We start from the raw sequence: 18,595 nt of genomic DNA on the forward strand, positions 1-18,595 counted from the left end.
CTACTCCTGGGAGCTCCGGGTCCGCCTTCGACGGCTAGGTCGTTGAGGCTTTGGATGCGTTTGGTTTACTTTGAGCCGGAGACCGGTGCCGAGGGGCTTGGCAAAGATGAGAGCCCGGCCTGGGGCAGCTTTCTTCTTCCAGGTAACGGGGCCGCCTCTCCACCTAGGGGGTACGGGGGGGGGGCGAATGCTGCCAGCGGCCCCTCTACTCCGCGCGCCGCGATGACCGGCCCGACCGCTGAGGCCCTTAGTGGGGGCAGCGCGCACCCACCCAAACCTGGGACTCCGGGAGCCTCGCCCCGGGTCGCGCGCGCCAGTCCCCGGCCCGCCCCTGCCCTCTTTAGTTTGATGCTTCGCGTGCTTAGAGAAAGCGGCTTGTTTATTGGTAGATAAGATTCACCACCACCACCACCCCCCGGTTTTTTTGGGTGTTTTTTTTTTTTTTTTGGAAAAAAAGGCAGGGTTGAGATCAGTAGAGTTTGGGACTCGACTCTTGGCACAGTCAGTGGCAGCGTGAGACGGTTTCGGATCCGGTTTTGTAGGGTTCGCTCCGGGAGGTGGGCTGGGGGCGGGGCGGAGGCGGCGGGTCCGGTGGCTTCTCTGTTCTTTAGCGAAGTTGGTAGATCAAAGGCTCGGCTGAGTAAGTAGGGCTCTGGTTTTGGGGAGCGGGGGAGACTGAAGTGGAGACTGAACCGGATTCTTGGTTGGACATTTACATGTTAGCTGGGGTTGTTTGCCTATTGGGTCTGGGGTGAGGGGGGGCGGACTTTGCCTACTGCATCTGTGTTGGGGTGGGGGCGTTTGCCTGCTGGATTGAGCGTTCTGCTGCTCATTCCGTTCCGTGCGGGGCGGGCTGCTTTCGGGAACGGATCTTCTGAATTTTTAAGGAGTGGAGAGGGGAGCACAGAAGGAAGGGGGTGGGTGGGGGAATGGGAACCAGATGCCGAGGAAGGGCACGTTTGGAGCTCGAGTTATCTGTACAGAGAGCCGAGCTGGGAAATTTACCGAAAATTGGTTTCACCTGTACCCAGCCTGGCGTTTGTTTCCAAGTGGGTCTTTTGGAGTCAAAGCTATCTAGGGAGGGGGCGGGAGTGGAGGTGCGGCCTCCGCTGTCCTGCGAGCTTGGTTAGATGGGCTGAACGGGTTTTTGGACGGTTATCTGCCCCCCTCCAACTCCCTGCCTCTCTACTCGCTCCCCCCAACCCCACCCCAAAAGAAGTACTGAGAGCTCAGATTTCGCCTTTGAAAAAAAAAAGTAGCAGATACTAGATGTGCACCTCGAAGATAGCTGGGTTGCTTGATTTGAATTTGGGGAGTTGAAAAGCCTGTTTACTTTCTTGCTTTGATGTTGGGTAGATCTGGTTGTGATTAGATCGATACCCTTTTCTCTCTTACCACCTCCCCCCTTCCTTTTCTTTCCAGAGAGGAGGCTCAGATGAACCCCTGCTGACTTAAAGAGAGAGAAAGAGAGACCACGCTGATTGCTGAGAAGAATTGGAAGGGGGGAAAAAAAGCCCCAAACTTAGAACTCCTTCATCATGAGTAGCGCTGTGTTGGTGACTCGACTCCTGGACCCCAGCAGTAGCTTCAGAGAGGATGCCCCTCGGCCCCCGGTACCAGGGGAAGAAGGGGAGACCCCACCCTGCCAGGCTGGCCTGGGCAAGGGTCAGGTCACCAAATCCATGCCCGTATCCTCCAACACCCGGAGGAATGAGGATGGGCTGGGAGAGCCTGAGGGGCGGGCGTCCCCAGATTCCCCTCTGACCCGGTGGACCAAGTCTTTGCACTCCTTGTTGGGCGATCAAGATGGAACTTATCTTTTCCGGACTTTCTTGGAGAGAGAGAAATGTGTGGATACCTTAGACTTCTGGTTTGCCTGCAATGGATTCAGGCAGATGAACCTGAAGGATACCAAAACTTTAAGGGTAGCCAAAGCAATCTACAAAAGGTACATCGAGAACAACAGCATTGTTTCCAAGCAGCTGAAACCAGCCACCAAAACCTACATACGGGATGGCATCAAGAAGCAGCAGATAGACTCCGTTATGTTTGATCAGGCGCAGACGGAGATCCAGTCGGTGATGGAGGAAAATGCCTACCAGATGTTTTTGACTTCTGATATATACCTCGAATATGTGAGGAGTGGGGGCGAAAACCCCGCATACATGAGCAGTGGAGGACTGGGGAGCCTGAAGGTCTTATGTGACTACCTCCCCACCTTGAATGAAGAGGAGGAGTGGACTTGTGCTGACTTCAAATGCAAACTCTCACCCACTGTGCTTGGTTTGTCCAGCAGAACTCTGAAGGCCACAGTTAACGTGAGGTCCACGGAAGCAGTTGAAAATGGATACAGGTAAGACTTGGGCAGCAGCTGGGGGAGGAGCGTGTGTGTGTGTGTGTGTGTGTGTGTGTGTGTGTGTTGGAGGAAGATAAGGGCTTTGCAGATGTTTTGAGTTAAGTAGGGTGGATGGATGGATGGATGGATGTGCCCCTGAGGCTGACAGAGGGTCTCTTGAGAGCCAGGACCCCTGGCCTTGAACCCTTTGATCTCGCTTTTGGTTGTTTAAAGGGGGACTAGGGATGCACACACCGCTAAATACCTCCAGTACTGACATCAAACAGTGGCACGCTGTGTTCATTAATGTGTGTTACTTCTTATCCTGGGCTGGAGTCATAGAAGGGGTTGAGAGGAAAAGAGGAGAGCAGCTTGTGATGACTCTGAGTCAGCAGCCACTCAGCCCCACTTTTTTGGAAGGGGGCATGCCACCACTCATCAGTAGAGAGAGGAATTAACGGTGCCTGAGAGGCAGCTGGGCTGTGGTGGAGACACAGGAAGCAATGTGTGCAACCCACTGAACAGAAGGGTAAGTGGGACCTTTTGCACTTTATGTTAAGAGCTAGCAATTGGCTGAAGGAGCTGGTGGTTGGTTCTCTTTGTGGAATTAGATCTTTACCACCAAGGAAAGCTTCTAGGGAAGGGCTTGGGACTTTCTTGGATGAAGGACACTTTGCTTTCTTTTCTGGTGGGGTTTAAATTCCATTTTTAAGTGTTTGCAAGTTGGAGGGTCCCACCTCAGTTGATTCCTTTGTTGCTCGGTGCTGATGGAGAGAACAGTTTTTGGTCCGGAGGACTAAGGTCCTGAGGTACTTTCTCTTTTTGAGGCTTCAGACAGTCTTTTATAGAATGGCTAAGTCTTAAGATTCTTGACTTAGCCATTCTGTTAGGATGGGTTTTTCTGGTTTTCCTCCTCTCTCCTCTTCTAAAGATCGCCAAACAGAAAATGCTTTCTAATTCTAGATTGTTGCCTAGATATGCAAGAGATGGTTTGGGGGGCTTGTTTGCTATCGGAATGCCTTATCCTAGCAATCCAACCTGGGTTCCTCCATGTGCTGCCTCTAATGTGGCCTCCAGAGTGACTGACCATGAGCATCTTGAGGTAGCCAACCTAAGCCTAGCAGGCCATGATGTGTAGGGGGTTGGCCAGAAAGGTTGACTGCTCTTGGGGAGGAGACAGGGTTCTCCAACCACCAGGGGGCGCACTTACAGCTTTGGAAACCCCATCTACCCACACAAAGCTGTCTGGTCTTAACCCCTAAGTTGCAGTGAGTTGACTTTTGCAGGGACACATTGGATCCCATGAGGAAGTTGTTTCAGCCTCTTTAAGTGTATGGTTTCAGATTGTTTTGGAGGAAAATGCCAGGTCTGCTCTCAGGAAGTAAGGCCTCTAGAGCTGGCTGGACAATCACTAGGCACCTGCCAGCTACTTCCCCCCTCTATTTGGGGAGACTCTGCTAGCTTCCCTGCCCTCCAGCTTAGCAGCTGGAGAAGAGACTCCTAAGGCCTACGGTAAAGCTGTTTCCCCAGGGCCCTATGACAGTGAGGCTTCTGTCCCCAGTGTCCAGACCCAGCCCACCTTGGTAAATAGCACAGTGTGTGGTCAGGCAGTAAAGCCCTGCTGGGACTATTCTTTTGTGGGTGCCTCTCCCCGTTCCAGAAACTTCAGCTGGGATCGGGCCAGGATACAATTTGTTGGATAGTAACTCTAAGAAAGCTTTTGGGTTCCTGGAGCCAGGGCTAGAAGGTCCTGAGAATTTCGAGTGCTGCTTCTTGGTTGTAAATTATGGGCACCCTTGATCTATAGACCACACATACAGAGCCTTGCTCTATACATCACAACTTTTCATTGGCCTCTTATGTTTCCACGTAGGATTTTTGCTGGTTTTCTCCCCCTGTTGACTGTTCACTGGACTGCATGAAGCCCATATACTTTAATTCTGGAGACCATCAAAGAGAATTTAAGACATATCCAAGTTATCTAATGTTTTAATAAGCAGATATTAAAGTATATGTCTTTATTTTAATATGCCGATAGTAAAGTGTGTGCGCCATGTTTGGGGTATGTGCTGAAGTTCCATGTGGATCACTGCCATCTACCCAGGTTGGAGCCTTTCAGAACCCCAGGTGCCCATCTGCAAAATGGGTTGGCACCATCCCCTCTCTCTGTTGTAGGGTTGTTATTAGGAAGAAAAGAATAAACACGAAAGCCCTTTGTAAATGGGAACGCTTTGAGTAGACATAAAAGGTCCATAATTAGTATAATTAATAATGATAATAATTGATGTGTCAAAAGAGTAACCAGGTTAGATTAGACTACCCCAGTTTTAGTCCTTAGCCCGGATTTCATTGTCACGTTTTCTACCTTAACTTTCTGTACTTCTCAAACTGAAGTCGCTCTTTCCAGTCAGGCTGCTAGTTGTTAGAATGTAAGTCTATCTACTGTGTAGGGTTACTTTTCCCTTCCCTTGTACACACACTCACTCATAGTGCAAAGTACCCAGCTCGGTAAGTTAGTAAATGAATGAAATAGACAACACCGATTCTGCTGAGGGTTCTCCTCCCTCAAGCTATTGAAGAGCAGGCTTGGCAGCCGAGTGCTCAGGGGGACTGGCTGACCTTCCAGGGCTGTGTTTACCTTGGGCCCTCAAAGGAGCCTCATTTTTAATGACTTGTTTGTGTCCTTACTGATTTGGTGTCAGGTTTAATATAAATAGTTGGGACGGAAGAGCAGGAATTATCCTCAGAGGGAAAGACTCTGGGTTGAGTGGTTGCGTGGGATGCCTCAGCTTTTGATGGTCTCTATAAATAACCCAGAGCAGAAGCAACCTGTTGGGAGAAGAACGTGTCAGAAACCACACACACACACACACACACACACACACACACACGGAGTGTCACTGTGTGCTGAGGGATTGTGGGATGAGGAGTTCAGTCCAGCATTTATTTTGGGAAGGAGAAGACAGTGCTGGGGACTCGGATCTCACTGTGCCCTTGCTTTACTGCCCTGGCGTGTATATGTGCCTACCTCCCATGGGGCCTCTGTTCTGGCCTCACTTAAAATAAAGTCTGGGCCCAGCAGATGGCCCTCTGCTGGCTCCAAGCACTCCTTGCCCTCTCCAAGAACTCACAGATGAGGCCCGTTTTGGGGCGAAACCATTGGAATCAAGCTTGGCTTCAATTATCAAAGAAAGTGATGCCATGGGAAAGCTATGCTGTAAGCCGGAGTCCACAGTTAGGGCTTGGGAGCGCTGATGAACCAACCCTGTTTGCTAAAACACACTTGTCACAAAGTTCATCGTTTTTGTGAAAAGATCTTAATTGCTCAATGCTGTTTGAGATCTGGACCCTTCATTGAATGTCACATGGTCTTGGGTTCGAAGACACCACATGGAGAAAATTCTCTCCAGCCAGTTTGAGAAGCATTGTTTTGAGAGAGGACCCAGGAAGGTAGGCCCTAAGGTTTGATCTTTAGGGCTCCTGGGTATGGTCTCTTTGCCATGGTGTAAGGAGGAGAGAAGAAGAGTGTGGCAGACTCTCCTTGTTTGCCCCCTGGAACCTCTGCTGTGTAACAGTTGAACACTCTTGGCTGATTGAAGTTGTTGCCACACGAGGTGTGGAGATACACGCCCAGTGCAAAGTCTTAATCCATAGGTTCTGCACTTTCCGGAGGAAGTTAAAATCCTCGCTGTCACTGAGCGCAAAGCAGTACTGAAGAAATCATCCAAACATCTGGTTACAATTACTGTAGCAGGCTCAAGTTTCTTTCCCCTTTTCTTTCCTCCTAAGTAATCTCAAGAAAACAGCTCTAATCCGTTGTCTTAAAATTATGTGGCGATTTCAAGTAAGCTATGGGTTCTTCAAAAAAGGAGTTCCTGTGTCTTCCCCACAAGCCGGCCTCCTTCCTCGGCCTCATCTCGTTATGCTTATAGGGAAGGAAACACAACAATTTTATTGCCGTCAGCGGAGTTCAGAGCAGTGTATTCCATTTTTAATTGCTGGCCACACAGTAGTCCTCTATTTTGGAAGTGAAGAGAGACAAGTTTATTTTGGGATCAGTGTGCTAAAAAATGAGTGTAAAGTTGTGCGAACTCACGCCGGATTTGAGTTAGGTGCCCTGTTTTGTTGGGCAGGAAGGAGTATCTCTTGAGACATTTTCTCCTTGTAGAGGCTGAAGCAGTCCTCTTTTGGGACATTGTTGACGTGTTAATATGACAAAGATAGCAATGTGGAAAGGATAGAAAAAGCATGTGGACGCCTGGTTTAGCTTCTCTGACCCTGGGCTACATCTCTTAAATTAAAACAACTTTGCAGTGACCCATCTGGTGAAACTACGTCATTGTATGAGGTCCAACAAAGCTTTGAGCTCCAGCCATGGGTCATGGACTGCTTTCAGTGCTGGGGAGACATCTGAGAAGAAGACAGATGTGACCCTTACCCTCATGGAGTTTACAGTCGAGTTGCTGGAGACAGCAGACATTCCGCATGTAAATGTACGCAGATGGTGTATAGTTACAGGGCGAGATCGATGCTATAGAAGACCTACGAGAGCATCTGCGAGAGCAGGAGCGCCCTGATTTTGTTGGTGGGTTGGCTTTTCGGAGTATTGCTGTTCGCTCTGAAGTGGACAGTGCCCTTCAGAGGATGAAAGCCCCTCTTGCTTGTGGCCATGTTTGAACTACTGATGTTTCAGGTGGATACTCCCAAGTCTGGAGGGTGAGGTGGCTGTAACTTGCCTGTGGTCACCTAACTGGCCAATAGGTAAGCCATCACCAGCTCTTGGTCTCTTGACTTTTGGTCTCTGAAGCATCTACAGAGCTTACTTGTCTTTAGGTTCCTGAAGAATTTAGCTTGCCCATTCTGTTTGAGGCAGCAAGCAGCCTTGGGAACTTGGACTGTGCTAGAGACTTGAGTGTTTCCATTATCTGCCCTCATCCACTCTGAGAGTCCACCCTAACCATTTAAAAGAACTTGCTTCTTTCTAACATTTTCCTCTTGTTATATCTCTAGTGGTGATACCAAACAGAGCTGTTCTCCTAGACAGTTTCCTTATCGACTAGGAGATTTTCTAGTGAATTGTCCTTCAGACTTTTCCAGAAGAATCTCCTGCCTCTCATTCGGTCTTACTATCCCTCTCTGTCCTTGGTATCAGGGAATCCCAGACTGAGGACGTAAGAACCAGTCTAAAGCATGGAAGATCTTAGCATTCTCACTTCATCGTCACGAAAATTCCCAGGAGGTGGTGAGTCATCTCACTGTCTACAGATACAACAGGGCAGGAGAGGCCAAGTTGCAGGCCTCTTGGTCAGAGGTGTCTGACACCCATGGGTTCATGTAAGACAGTCTTGCTTTGCACCTTTGTCCAAGTCTACATTATGTTCTTGATCTGGCCTTACTGAAGTTCTAGTTAATGCAGTGGAACAGCATCCAGGCCCCTGCTAAAGTTGAGTTCTCTGGGAGTTGAGATGTTGTCAAGTTCACCTGGCCGGTGTCCAGTGGGTTGGCCCTCAACAAGGCTCTTGGCTTTGTGTGGGCCTCCTCCGTTGTGAAGATGAAAGATGACTGAGCGCAGTAAGTGTTCATTGAGCACCTACTGTGTGTGGCATTGGTCTCGGTGCTGGGGTGCAGCAATGAAGATTACAAAGATCCCTGCCCCCCAGTGGAGCTGTCATTGAGTTTACGACACGTGCGTACGTAGGAACGTGCCTAGCACATAGTGAGTGCTCAGTCAATGGCAGCTCTTGATTTTGTTAACATACCTCAACCAAGGGCATTGAATTTAGGTGATTTCTGGTTCATCTTCACCACTTAGACCCACACAAAGGCCCAGAGACTTGCTGGGGGCCAACCTGCTGTATACACTGGGCAGATGGACCCCTACAACATCTCAACTCTTAAAAGAACTCTTAGATAATTTCTAGGTTCATTCTGGCTTTAAAGTTTTACGACTCTGATGGTAACATTTCATGGTGGTTTTCTGCAATAGATACAAGCTGTGTAAAGACAGGGATGGTCTCTTCTACCTTCTCTCTCATCCCCACTTCCCTCCAGATTATGGCAACAACTTCCCACTGGGCTCCTTGCCAGCCCCCACCCCTCCATAGGGTCTCACCTGGTGGTGCATTTGGGTCACATGCTGCTGGGGAACCCCCCTTTCTTCTTCCCCAGTGAAGCAGGACTCTGGCTCTGCTCTAAAGACCTATTTCTCGGTCCCACCAGGTCTTCCTGACCAGACTAGCTGGACCTTGCCTGTCCTAATCTGGGGCGGGCTTTTCACTGCCTTTCCTTCCCTTCCTTCACTCTTGGGTGCCCTCTCCTTGAATTCCTGCCCACCTATCAAGGTGCAACTTGCTTCCACGTCTCTCAGGATGCCACCCCCAGCCATTCTATCGAGAAACATCCGCTCAGTTTTGTGGGTTCCCTAATCCAGGTCCTTCATAATTTGCCTCTTGGTCTAAAATAGCTTTCAAAATATGTTGAAGGTAGCTTTGGTTAGGAGACAGAGAAAAAGGTTCAGTGAGCCAGTTGAATCAATCCCAGGCCCATCAGCTCTAGCTGTGGGGTCCAGGGCAGGCTGCTATACTTTGGGGGCCTCATCTGTGAAATGGGCACAGTGTGTCTTTTCCTTCAGGAGGCTGTGAGGAAGAAACGAGAGGATTCTTTAAAGATGCGCCCATGGTACACTGTGTATACCTTCTTCATGGTACCCCCAACACATGTAATATAGGGGCTCCTCTCTCCTCCTCCTGTAATCATGGTTACCAGGAGACCCAGGACTGTATAAACCCAGAGTTCAGCATAATGCTACACTCATGGTAAGTGAGCAGGAAGTTGAGGAGCATGGGCAGACAACTGAGGATCCGGGACCTTCCCAGAGTCCCTTTCATTTGCCCCCCTAAGGCCTCTTAGGGTAGACCAGCTGAAGACCCTGATGTGGTTTGTTCTCATCTGAGCCTTCCTACTCCTCTGTGAAACAGAGTATGCCAGGGTCTTTGTACACAAGACCCCCTGCAACTTCAGGTTTTAACAGGCCCTTCCTGCAACCCACTGACCCCCTGTGGCCCCTTCCCCTGGAAGAGACCATCCCCCTGCCCACCCCAGTCCTTCTCACTGGAGACAGAAAAGAATGTGGCCCAGCAGGAGACAGGCACACTGGTTCTTTCTGGGAAGAGATCAAGAGGGCGATAAAGTGGGGACCAGAGGCTCCTGAAACAAAGGGGCTGGAAACAAGGAGGGGAGGGGCCAGGGCCTGCCTTTGAAACAGCTGCGCTGCTCACTTTAATCCCCCTGGTTTTAGCCCACTCTGGGAGAAGGAAGCTCTGTGCAGGGAGGGGGCAGGGTGGAGGTCCAGCTCCTAGCTGGAATGGGAATTCGCAACACTATCTTGAACTTTTGGGTCCAGTGTGTCCAACTTGCCAGGTGTTGGTGTGACATCACCACACCAGGTCACTGGAGTGTGTGGATCCCTGAACTCCGCTAGCAGACACCAGACTGGGAGTTCGGCTGTTTAAAAGGTCCTGTTGTTATGAAGTGCCATGAGTCGATTCCGACTCAGAGTTATGCCGTGTAGGGTTTCCTGGTGAGTTTGAACTGCTGACCTTGAGGCTCAGACTGACTTGTGACCTGCTGCTTATTCTACAGTGCCAAGAGGTTAGGGCCCTGAAATTGTCTTCCCATATTCCACTTGGAGTCACTTTTCTTCCAAAATCGTGTCTGGTCACGGCTCCTTTGCAGGTGGATGGGTCTGATTTTTTAAGGCAGTCCAAGTCCTTGTGGGTGGGAGAGGTGTTCCATTTCCATTATCTTGCTCCCCTCACTCACTCCATAGTCCCCTTTCCAGAGCAGTCTGTTCCTCTGTGTGTTTAGAACTTGGCACTGGGATGCTCTGTTCCCTGGAAGGGTCTGCCCTGGGGACAGAGGAACCATTTGAGATACTGGGGTCAGCTGGCTCCACTTTTAGGTTCCTGCTTTCTGTCCAGATGAACTGCTGGAGTTGGGCACCAGGTTGGCATGGAACAGCCTTGGAGGTGGTTGGTGCCTTCAGTTGTCGTGAGATCGCCTGGTTCACCAGGGTTCCTGGTAAAGCTCTTTTTCTTTTCCCTGTAGGTCCTTCAAGAGGAATGACCCTATTAGTCCGTACCATGTAGGTTCTGGCTACGTCTTTGCGCCTGCCACCAGCGCGAATGACAGCGAGATTTCAAGTGATGCCCTGACCGATGATTCTATGTCCATGACAGACAGTAGCGTGTAAGTATCCCGGGAGCCTCACACGTCTGTGGTTGGGAATAAGAAGCCACCTGTGTGACATCACCCACCCGCCTCACCTGGCCGTGCACATCCCAGCTGTGTGTGCAGTGACAGGTGCCGTAGAGTGGCTAAAGAGAGGAGATGCTAATGCGGGTAGTGTTAAACTTGTTGTCAAGTACCATCAAGTCGATTCTGACCCATAGCCACCCTGTGTAGGGTTTCCAAGGAGCAGCTGGTGAGCTTGAACCTCCGACCTTGCCGTTCAAACAGCTTTACGTTCTGGTGTATGAACCCACAGCGCCACACCAGGACTAGTGTTAAGGTTACAGCCTTGGGAAGAAAGTTGGATGAAGCCTGTGCAGATGAAAACTAACTTAACACTTAGAAAAAAAACTTCTACATGAAGTTGAAGGTTAAGATGATTCTTTACAGATTTCTCAATTTAAAGAAAAAAAAAATGTATCAGTTACTGTTTTTGCATGCTTTCCTTGTGACTGTAATTGCTTGGCAGGTCTTGAACCCTCCGAGTGTTTCACCTGTGCTGAACCAACAGGTGGGAGGAGACAGGGTGGCATAAGAGAGTTTATGGTTAGGAATTCAGTGATTTTGAAGGAAATGCATCTTGAAGGTAAGGGTCAGGAAGCCAGAGCAGTCTGTAGGGTGACTGTGTGTGCGATGATCCTATGTGTTGTTGTTAGGTGCCATCGAGTCAGTACTGACTCATAGTGACCTTATGCACAAGAGAAGAAACACTGCCCAGTCCTGTGCCAACCTCACAATCATTGCTGTGCTTGCTGCTGCCACTAGGCTCTTTGGGGGAAAGGGGGGGATCTTCCTCTTTTTCACTAACCCTCCACTTTGCCAAGCATGATGTTCTCTTCCTGGGACTGGTCCCTCCTGGTAACATGTCTGAAGTCTGGCCATCTTGGCTTCTAAGGAGCACTCTGGCTGTACTTCTTCCAACACAGGTTTGTTTGTTCTTCTGGCAGTCCATGGTACTTTTCATCTTCTCTTCCAACACCGTAACTCAAATGCATTAATTCTTCTATGGTCTAACTTACTCATTGTTCCACATGCATATGAGACTATGGAAAATAGCATGGCTTGGGTCGTGACATCTTTGCTCTTGAACACATTAAAGAGGTCTTGTGCAGCAGATTTGCCTAATGCAATACACCCTTTGGTTTCTTGATTGCTGCTTCCATGAATGTTGATGGTTGATCCAAGCAAAATGAAGTCTTTGACAGCTTCAATATTTTCTCTGTTTATCTTAATGTTATTTACTGGTCTAGTGGTGAGTATTTTTGGTTTCTATAGATTGAGGTGCAACCCATAGTCATATGGTGGTTGTTGGTTATATGCTGTGGGGTCAGTTCTGACTCATAGTGACCCTGCATAGGCTTTCCGAGGCTGTAAATCTTTACGGGAGCAGAAAGCCTCCTTTTTCTCCTGCGGAACCACTGGTAGTTTCGAACTGCTGACCTTGTGTTTAGCAGCCTGATTCGTAACCACTACACTACCAGAGTCACATGGTGTTATTGTTACATGCTGTCAAGTTGATTCCAACCCATAGCAACCATGTATAGGGTTTCCGAGGAGCAGCTGGTGAGCTTGAACCACCAACTTTGCACTTCAGATGACTTTGCAGTCAGACACATTAGCCCACAGCGCCACACCAGAGTAATATAGATACCTTTAAATGGAGATCATTTAATTAAGTAAGTGTTGAGGGCTGCCTACTATGTCAGACATTGAAGACCCAAAGTAAGGCTTCCTGCTTATAGTCATACTTGGTGACGTGTCTTCTCTCCACATGGTCTTGGATCCTTTGCAGTTGGATGACTTTGATTTAAAGGCGATCTAAGTCATTTGGGTGGGGGGTCCTCCATGGAGAATGGCTCGGTGTGTCCCCCTCTAATACCATTCTTCAAGCTTCTGATTCTGCACAACTAGGGGTGGATATGGTTGAAACTTCTCAAGCGCTTCTCATACCACATCCAGCTGAGAACCACACTTCAAGAAATGGCTTTTGAAGATGCTTCTACAGATGTTTTGGTGGGAATTTCACCCAGGAAAATTGGCCTATGTAACTTCTGGTATTCTTACTTAGAGTTTGTCCCTTTTGCAGACTTCTGAAACTGCACCGTCTCTTTTTCCAGTCCCTTTGAAAATATCTGGTTTTTCTTGGCCAATGTTCTGTTGCTTGGCTTGTGGTATAAAACCAGTTGGAAGGGAAACTTTATGAGGTTTGGGGTCTGCTCTCAATTTTCCTGGAGACCTTTCTTGTGTTACCTCAAATTCCTCTCTTAGTAAAGGTAGAGAGATCCGGAAAGTGAAAGGGTCAGTTTGACACAAGCATTTTGGCAGTGGCAGAACTAGATAAATAGCAGAAGTATGTACAACTTCCATCCATTACAAAATCATAAGGAGTCCCAAAGATGTGGGCTTTCCATATTGATTGAACTCTGTAAATTATCCATACTTGGGGACCTAGTTCTTAAAATAATATGTGCTGTCATCTTTATTAAATAACAGTTGTTGTTGAGTGCCTTCAAGTTGGTTCCAACTCTTAGTGATCCTAGATAGGGTTTCCAAGGCTGTTATGTCTTCACGGGAGCCGAAAGCCTCATTTTCTCCCTTGGAGTGACAACCCTGTGGTTACCAGCCCAGTGTGTAACCCACTACATGACCAGGACTCCTAAATAGCAATCGGCAAGGTATCATTTATTTCTTGGAGACTCGAACAATGGATATCGATATGATCTATAGTGTGTAATATTGTCGTATAGGCCACAGGGTTATGTGGGGTTACCTGTTTCTCTGTGCATTGACTCTCCCCCACCTTTTTTTTTTTTTAAGTTGTTGTTGAGTGCCATCAAGCCATTTCTGACCCATAGAGATCCTGTATAGGGTCTCCGAGGATTGGCTGGTGAGCTTGAACCACCAACCTTGTGGCTCAAACCGACTTTGCAGTCCAGTGTAGCTCTTCTCTTCCCTTTGTGTCCTTGGGCTTGTGCGATGATTTTTTTGCTCCTGTCTGTGCATACTTCTAACAACATAACTCCTTCAATTTTTATATCTTGCTGCATTGCCTGAAAGTCTTAGCATTATGTGTAAAATCAGAGTAAGTTGGATTTGAATGAACGCTTTGAGTGAAGCTCCTAAGTGTACTTAAGGCTGCCAGACTCCTGTTTAATTTCCCCGGACTGTGGTTGGCTTGCTTCCTGGCCCTTGGCTATATTTCAGTCCCCATTGTAGAGGTGTTATTCTGGGTTAAGGATGAGAAAACTTACATGTAGAACTCATACATGTTCTTGTTTGAGTCTTACAAGACCCAATTAGAAAGGCAAGCTGTTCTTTGTGATTTTTATTTTTTCAAATGAATAAAGATATAACGCCCAATGGCTCTGCAACTACCCATGCCAGACAGGACCTGGATCCAGTCCTCTGTGTTCTAGATCTGGCCAGACATGGTCCCCGGCCCTTTCTTTGCCTGCCATTTTTCTGTAGCTTGGCCATTTTCAACATGAGACATGTTCTTAGGACCAATTGGTAATGTGACCTTTGAGCTGCTTAGGGTTTTTGTGTTGTTGTTGTTGTTTTTTTTAATTTTATTGAATCGTGATCAGATTGCTTTCGTTTTATTGGGTTGAGGGGGAGGAGTTCACCTTTCACCCCATCCACAACTACAACCGCGCTTCTTTAAAGCTCAAAAACCCTCCTACCCTTCCTCTTTGGCTGAAGGACTTTTGGAACCCTGGGCAGTTACTTATAGGGTTCAGAAGTTATCATTGCCAGTCAAGTGTTCTGGAAAGCAAAGGTTGGAGAGTGGGCCAGTAAGATATCCATTTTGTCACAGACAGACAAGGCCAAATCGCTCACCTAGCAACATTCTCCTTGTGGCTAGAAAGATAGCCTTGGGTCCCAAGGTTTGCAGAGCCTGTGGCTGTGGTCAGTTTCTCCACAGTAGCTGCCTTGGGCTAATGCTGCAAAGGTGCCCAGACTTGGGGGTCTGAGTGCTTACTTCCAGTGACTGTAGCAGTCACAGTCTTCCCCACAGTTTCTGTGTGATGATGATACCCATTTTCTCATCAGTGTACCATTTCGGGGAGCTGGTTGCCACATTGGCCTATAGAGGAGGACAAAGGAGTCTTGGAATGAGATTCCCCAGCTGGGGTGCATGCTGGGGCCTGGATGTCCCCGTGGGTCCTCAGGCTGCCATAGGGGCCAGCATAGGGAACCTCTCTCTTACCCAGCAGGCTTGGCATGAGCTAAAAGCTCTAGGGGTCCTGCATGGTGCTTTCTAGCCGGCTGGCCCGGGGTGTGTCTGATCTGCCTGGTGTCAGGTCACCTGGAATTCCCAGGGCTGAGATTAGACCCTCTCTTCAGAGCACTGCCAACTGCTGGCCTCGCACAGATGAACGCTTGGAACGAGAAAGAAAGTGTGTGGGGATGACAAGCCGCGCTGAATCGCTTTCAGCCCATTGTTCATCCGGGAAGCTGAGAGGGGATCAGAGGGGAACAGGCCCCTTTGAAATTTCCTTGAACAAGTGAACAGGAGCAACCCATAAAGCATGAAAAGATCCTTGGCTATTGCTCCACGGTTACAATGGACCAGGGGGTCTGGGAGGGGGCAGGGGAGGAGGTGCTACTGGGGGTGGGTCACAGGCGGCCCTCAATAGACTCCAGAAGGTTTGAGTTTATTAGACATAAGCCCAGGGAAGCAATTGTCTTGTTAGAGACAGAACCAATTAAGTCCCAGGGACCGTCACGCCTGGCCTGGGGAAGGTTAGGGCAGGGTAGGTCACATTTGGCTCCTCTTTCGAGGGACCTGGATGGACAGACAGTCAGGGGCTTTAAGGACATGTTTTCCTTTCTAGAACCCATGACTGACTTCTGTTTCCCGTGAGGAAACTTTCGGGCCCTGGTCAAGATGGCTGGGGATTTGGGTCCCCATGTCAAATGCCTCAGAGAAAGATGGTTTTATGAGTGACCTGCATTCTCAGAAATGTGGCTTTTTACTTTTTTTTTTAAGTTAATTTCCAAACTCTCAGCAAAAAGCCTTACACCCCAGCTGGCTTGTCGGGTTTCAGGCTTAGGGGAGATAAAGCCAGGCGGCTAAGACATCAGAAATGGGGGTCTTTGTTGGTTAGAAGGGGCACAGCCACAGAAGCTGCGTTCGTGGAGGCTAGAGGTATCCCTTCATGGTTCTCTCCACTGAGTCGCTCTTCCTCTCTTTTCTCCCCATCGTTTTAAAGACAGTTTTATTGATGTGTGATTGACATACAATGAACTGTACATATTTAAAGGAGTACAAGTTGGCATGTGCCTACAGCCAGGATAATGTCACCAACATCAAGGTAATACCTTTAAGATACATTACCTTTAAGGACAGTTGGTGTGGTACAGTAGGATAAACTGGATGTTAACTGCAAGAGCAGCGGCTCAAACCCACCTTAGAAACTTGTGGTCACTATGAGTCAGAATTGAATTCATGGCCCATAACAACACAGTCACCTTCTCTGTGGGATTCCTCCCTTCCAACCAAGAGCCTGCTTTCTATGGCTACTGAGTAGCTCTTGCAATCTGAGCAGCTCGGTGTGGGGGTGCCTTCCACTCTGGGTGTCCCCAAATGGGCACAAGATCATTTCATCGCATGCTGTTTTATTGATTTCTTCTTATTGCTTTCTGTCTTATTTATGGGTCTCCTTTGGACACCAGGGAATGCATCCAAGAGAACTTGAAATATCACCTTATCTTACAAACTCGGCCTTTGATGTTGGTGTGATCAGAGGCTGCCTTTGGCATGGTTGCCACACAGAGGTGCCAGTGTGTGCGCGGGCCCGCAGTTTCAAAGCCGCACTCAGGTTAGGTCGGCCACGGAGGAGTCAAAAGGCTAAGCTAATTGGCTTGGCTTAAATGGCAGCTTACTGGAGTCCACATTTCAAAAATCAGTGCTCCCCAGAAATAGTTGGGCCGGCAGCGGGCTCGTTAGCTAAAATGTTTGTAATTAAGGAGACTGTATGGAGCTGGGGATGCTGACATTCATCAACCCAAAGTATTGAGTAGCCAAGAAACTGATCTTAGACTTCCAGAGACTGAATAAATTCCTTCTGGAATGAGGGGCTGTTTTGGAAGAAGAGCCCTGGGGAATTAAAGCCACATTTTCTTGAAGGTGTCTTTGGAGCCTCTACGAGTTGATACCTCCCTCTTTTGTCTGGGTAACAAGTTCCCTGACCGATCCTTCACCTGCCCTGGTGTCATAGTGTGTTGCTGGGTGGTACTCGTACCTCCATTGGGTCATGTCTTCAACCTGGCTCCACCCTGGTGTCTCTCTGGGAAGAAAAGAAGGCAACAGAGCCAACACTACTGGTGGGCATTCCAGGAGGAAGACTGACATGGGGGCACTGGTGGAGGACTCTTCTAGAACTCTTGAAGCCCTGTTTGTTTCATGGTGGGGTCCATTGAGTGCTTGGCTCCTGCCTCCCAAGATTGTCAAGAGTTGCCAAAGAGGGAGCTCCGGCCACTGTCTTAGGCCTGGGGAAGGGAGTGTCTTGCAGCCCTGGGGTGGTTGAAGTTGGTTAGGCCAGCCTAAGAACCCACTCTGTGAAAACCCAAACCCCCACCCCATAAGGCATTCCAAGTAAGAAAGAGGGGGCCAGCATTCAGAGTGTATATGGTGGAAGGGCTTTCCAGAGCCATCCCCAGACATCCTATTGATCTTTTCAGTGTCAGTGACTCCGTGGGGCTTAGGAAGTGAGGGTACCCCAAGTTCAGCAAGCCCAGCTCTGGCTGGGGCTGGAAGATGTGTGATAGAACAGGTGAGCATCTTGAGATGAAGATTGTGAGTGTAGATTGTTGATGTAACCACATCGGTCTTGGAGTCAGACAGTGGCTTGAAATGAATCCTGGCTCTAACTGCTGTTGACTGGGACTTCAGGCAAGTGATTGTCACTGGGTACCTGTAAAATGTGGTTAATTAGGGTGCTTGGAATACACGGAGGCCCAGGCCAGTGCTTTACCTACAGTTAACAGCACACAACAAACCCACTGTCATTGAGTTGATTCCAACTCATAGGGTAGACTCTATAGAGCAGGGTATCAGAGACTATAAATGTTCACTGCAACAGAAAGCCGCATCTTTCTCCCTCACAGGGCAGCTTGTGGGTTTGAACCTCCAATCTTGTTAAAGTTAGCAGTTTCAGTGCTTAACCCATTATGCCACCAGGGCTTCTAGACTCACAGTAGGACCTGGGAGAATGGGAACTACCACTCTTGTTGGAATCAGTTGCCATGGTGACAGCCCAGCGGGGCCATGTTCCCTCATGGTAGATACACTGATTACGTTGAGTTTTGATAAGTAAACTTCTTGTGGCTCAGTAAGTTGTCAGGACTTTAGAACCCTTTATCATACAGTAGTTTCAAAGGCAGGGCCCAGTGCCAACTTCAACCTGGAAACTTTCCCACAGGATCTGCCATCTCTACTCCCTACTCTGACTTTTCTGCAGTGGACCTTGTCCTTAGACATGTTTCTGCCCTTCGCCCTGGACCCCTCAATAGCATTATCCTTTCCGTGCTCACACAAAGGTCTGGCTAACCAAGGTTGGTTGGTTGTGGTCACTTAGAATTCTAGAGCATCGTAGTAGAAGAGCTAGAGATCAACCTGGCTGCACCCTGGGTATTTTTAGGTGCTGCTAATTCTCACCCACTGGTGATGAGCCAAAGGTAGTTTTCTTCCTTCCTCACTATGTTTCCTACAACTCCAACCCTGCAATGAGCCGAAAACCAGGGAAGGGAGAATAGCCAAGCACCCAATTTCAATATTTACAGATTGCAAGTATGATTCATTGTGGACTTGTTTTGACCAAAATGGCTCTTATAGCTGTGTTGTTGTTGCTGTTGTTAAGTGTTGTCAAGCTCCTTCTGACTCATACTGACCCTGTGTAGGGTTTCTGAGGAATGGCTGGTGGGTTTGAACCGCCCACCTTGTGGTTCCTACTGACCTTGTGGTCC

General features: G+C 48.5%; 1 protein-coding gene across 1 annotated transcript in view; it reads left to right on the plus strand.

The window, feature by feature from the left end:
• The first annotated feature begins 1,538 nt into the window (after nt 1-1,538).
• Nucleotides 1,539-18,595, plus strand: part of AXIN2 (axin 2) — a 30,478-nt gene continuing 13,421 nt past the window's right edge. Inside the window, exons 1-2 of the mRNA XM_006833599.1 lie at nt 1,539-2,353; nt 10,442-10,582. Coding sequence (XP_006833662.1) covers nt 1,539-2,353; nt 10,442-10,582 — 956 coding nt within the window. The remainder of the gene's footprint in view (nt 2,354-10,441; nt 10,583-18,595) is intronic.

The sequence above is a fragment of the Chrysochloris asiatica genome, unplaced genomic scaffold (assembly GCF_000296735.1).
Source record: "Chrysochloris asiatica unplaced genomic scaffold, ChrAsi1.0 scaffold00007, whole genome shotgun sequence".
NCBI lineage: Eukaryota > Metazoa > Chordata > Mammalia > Afrosoricida > Chrysochloridae > Chrysochloris > Chrysochloris asiatica.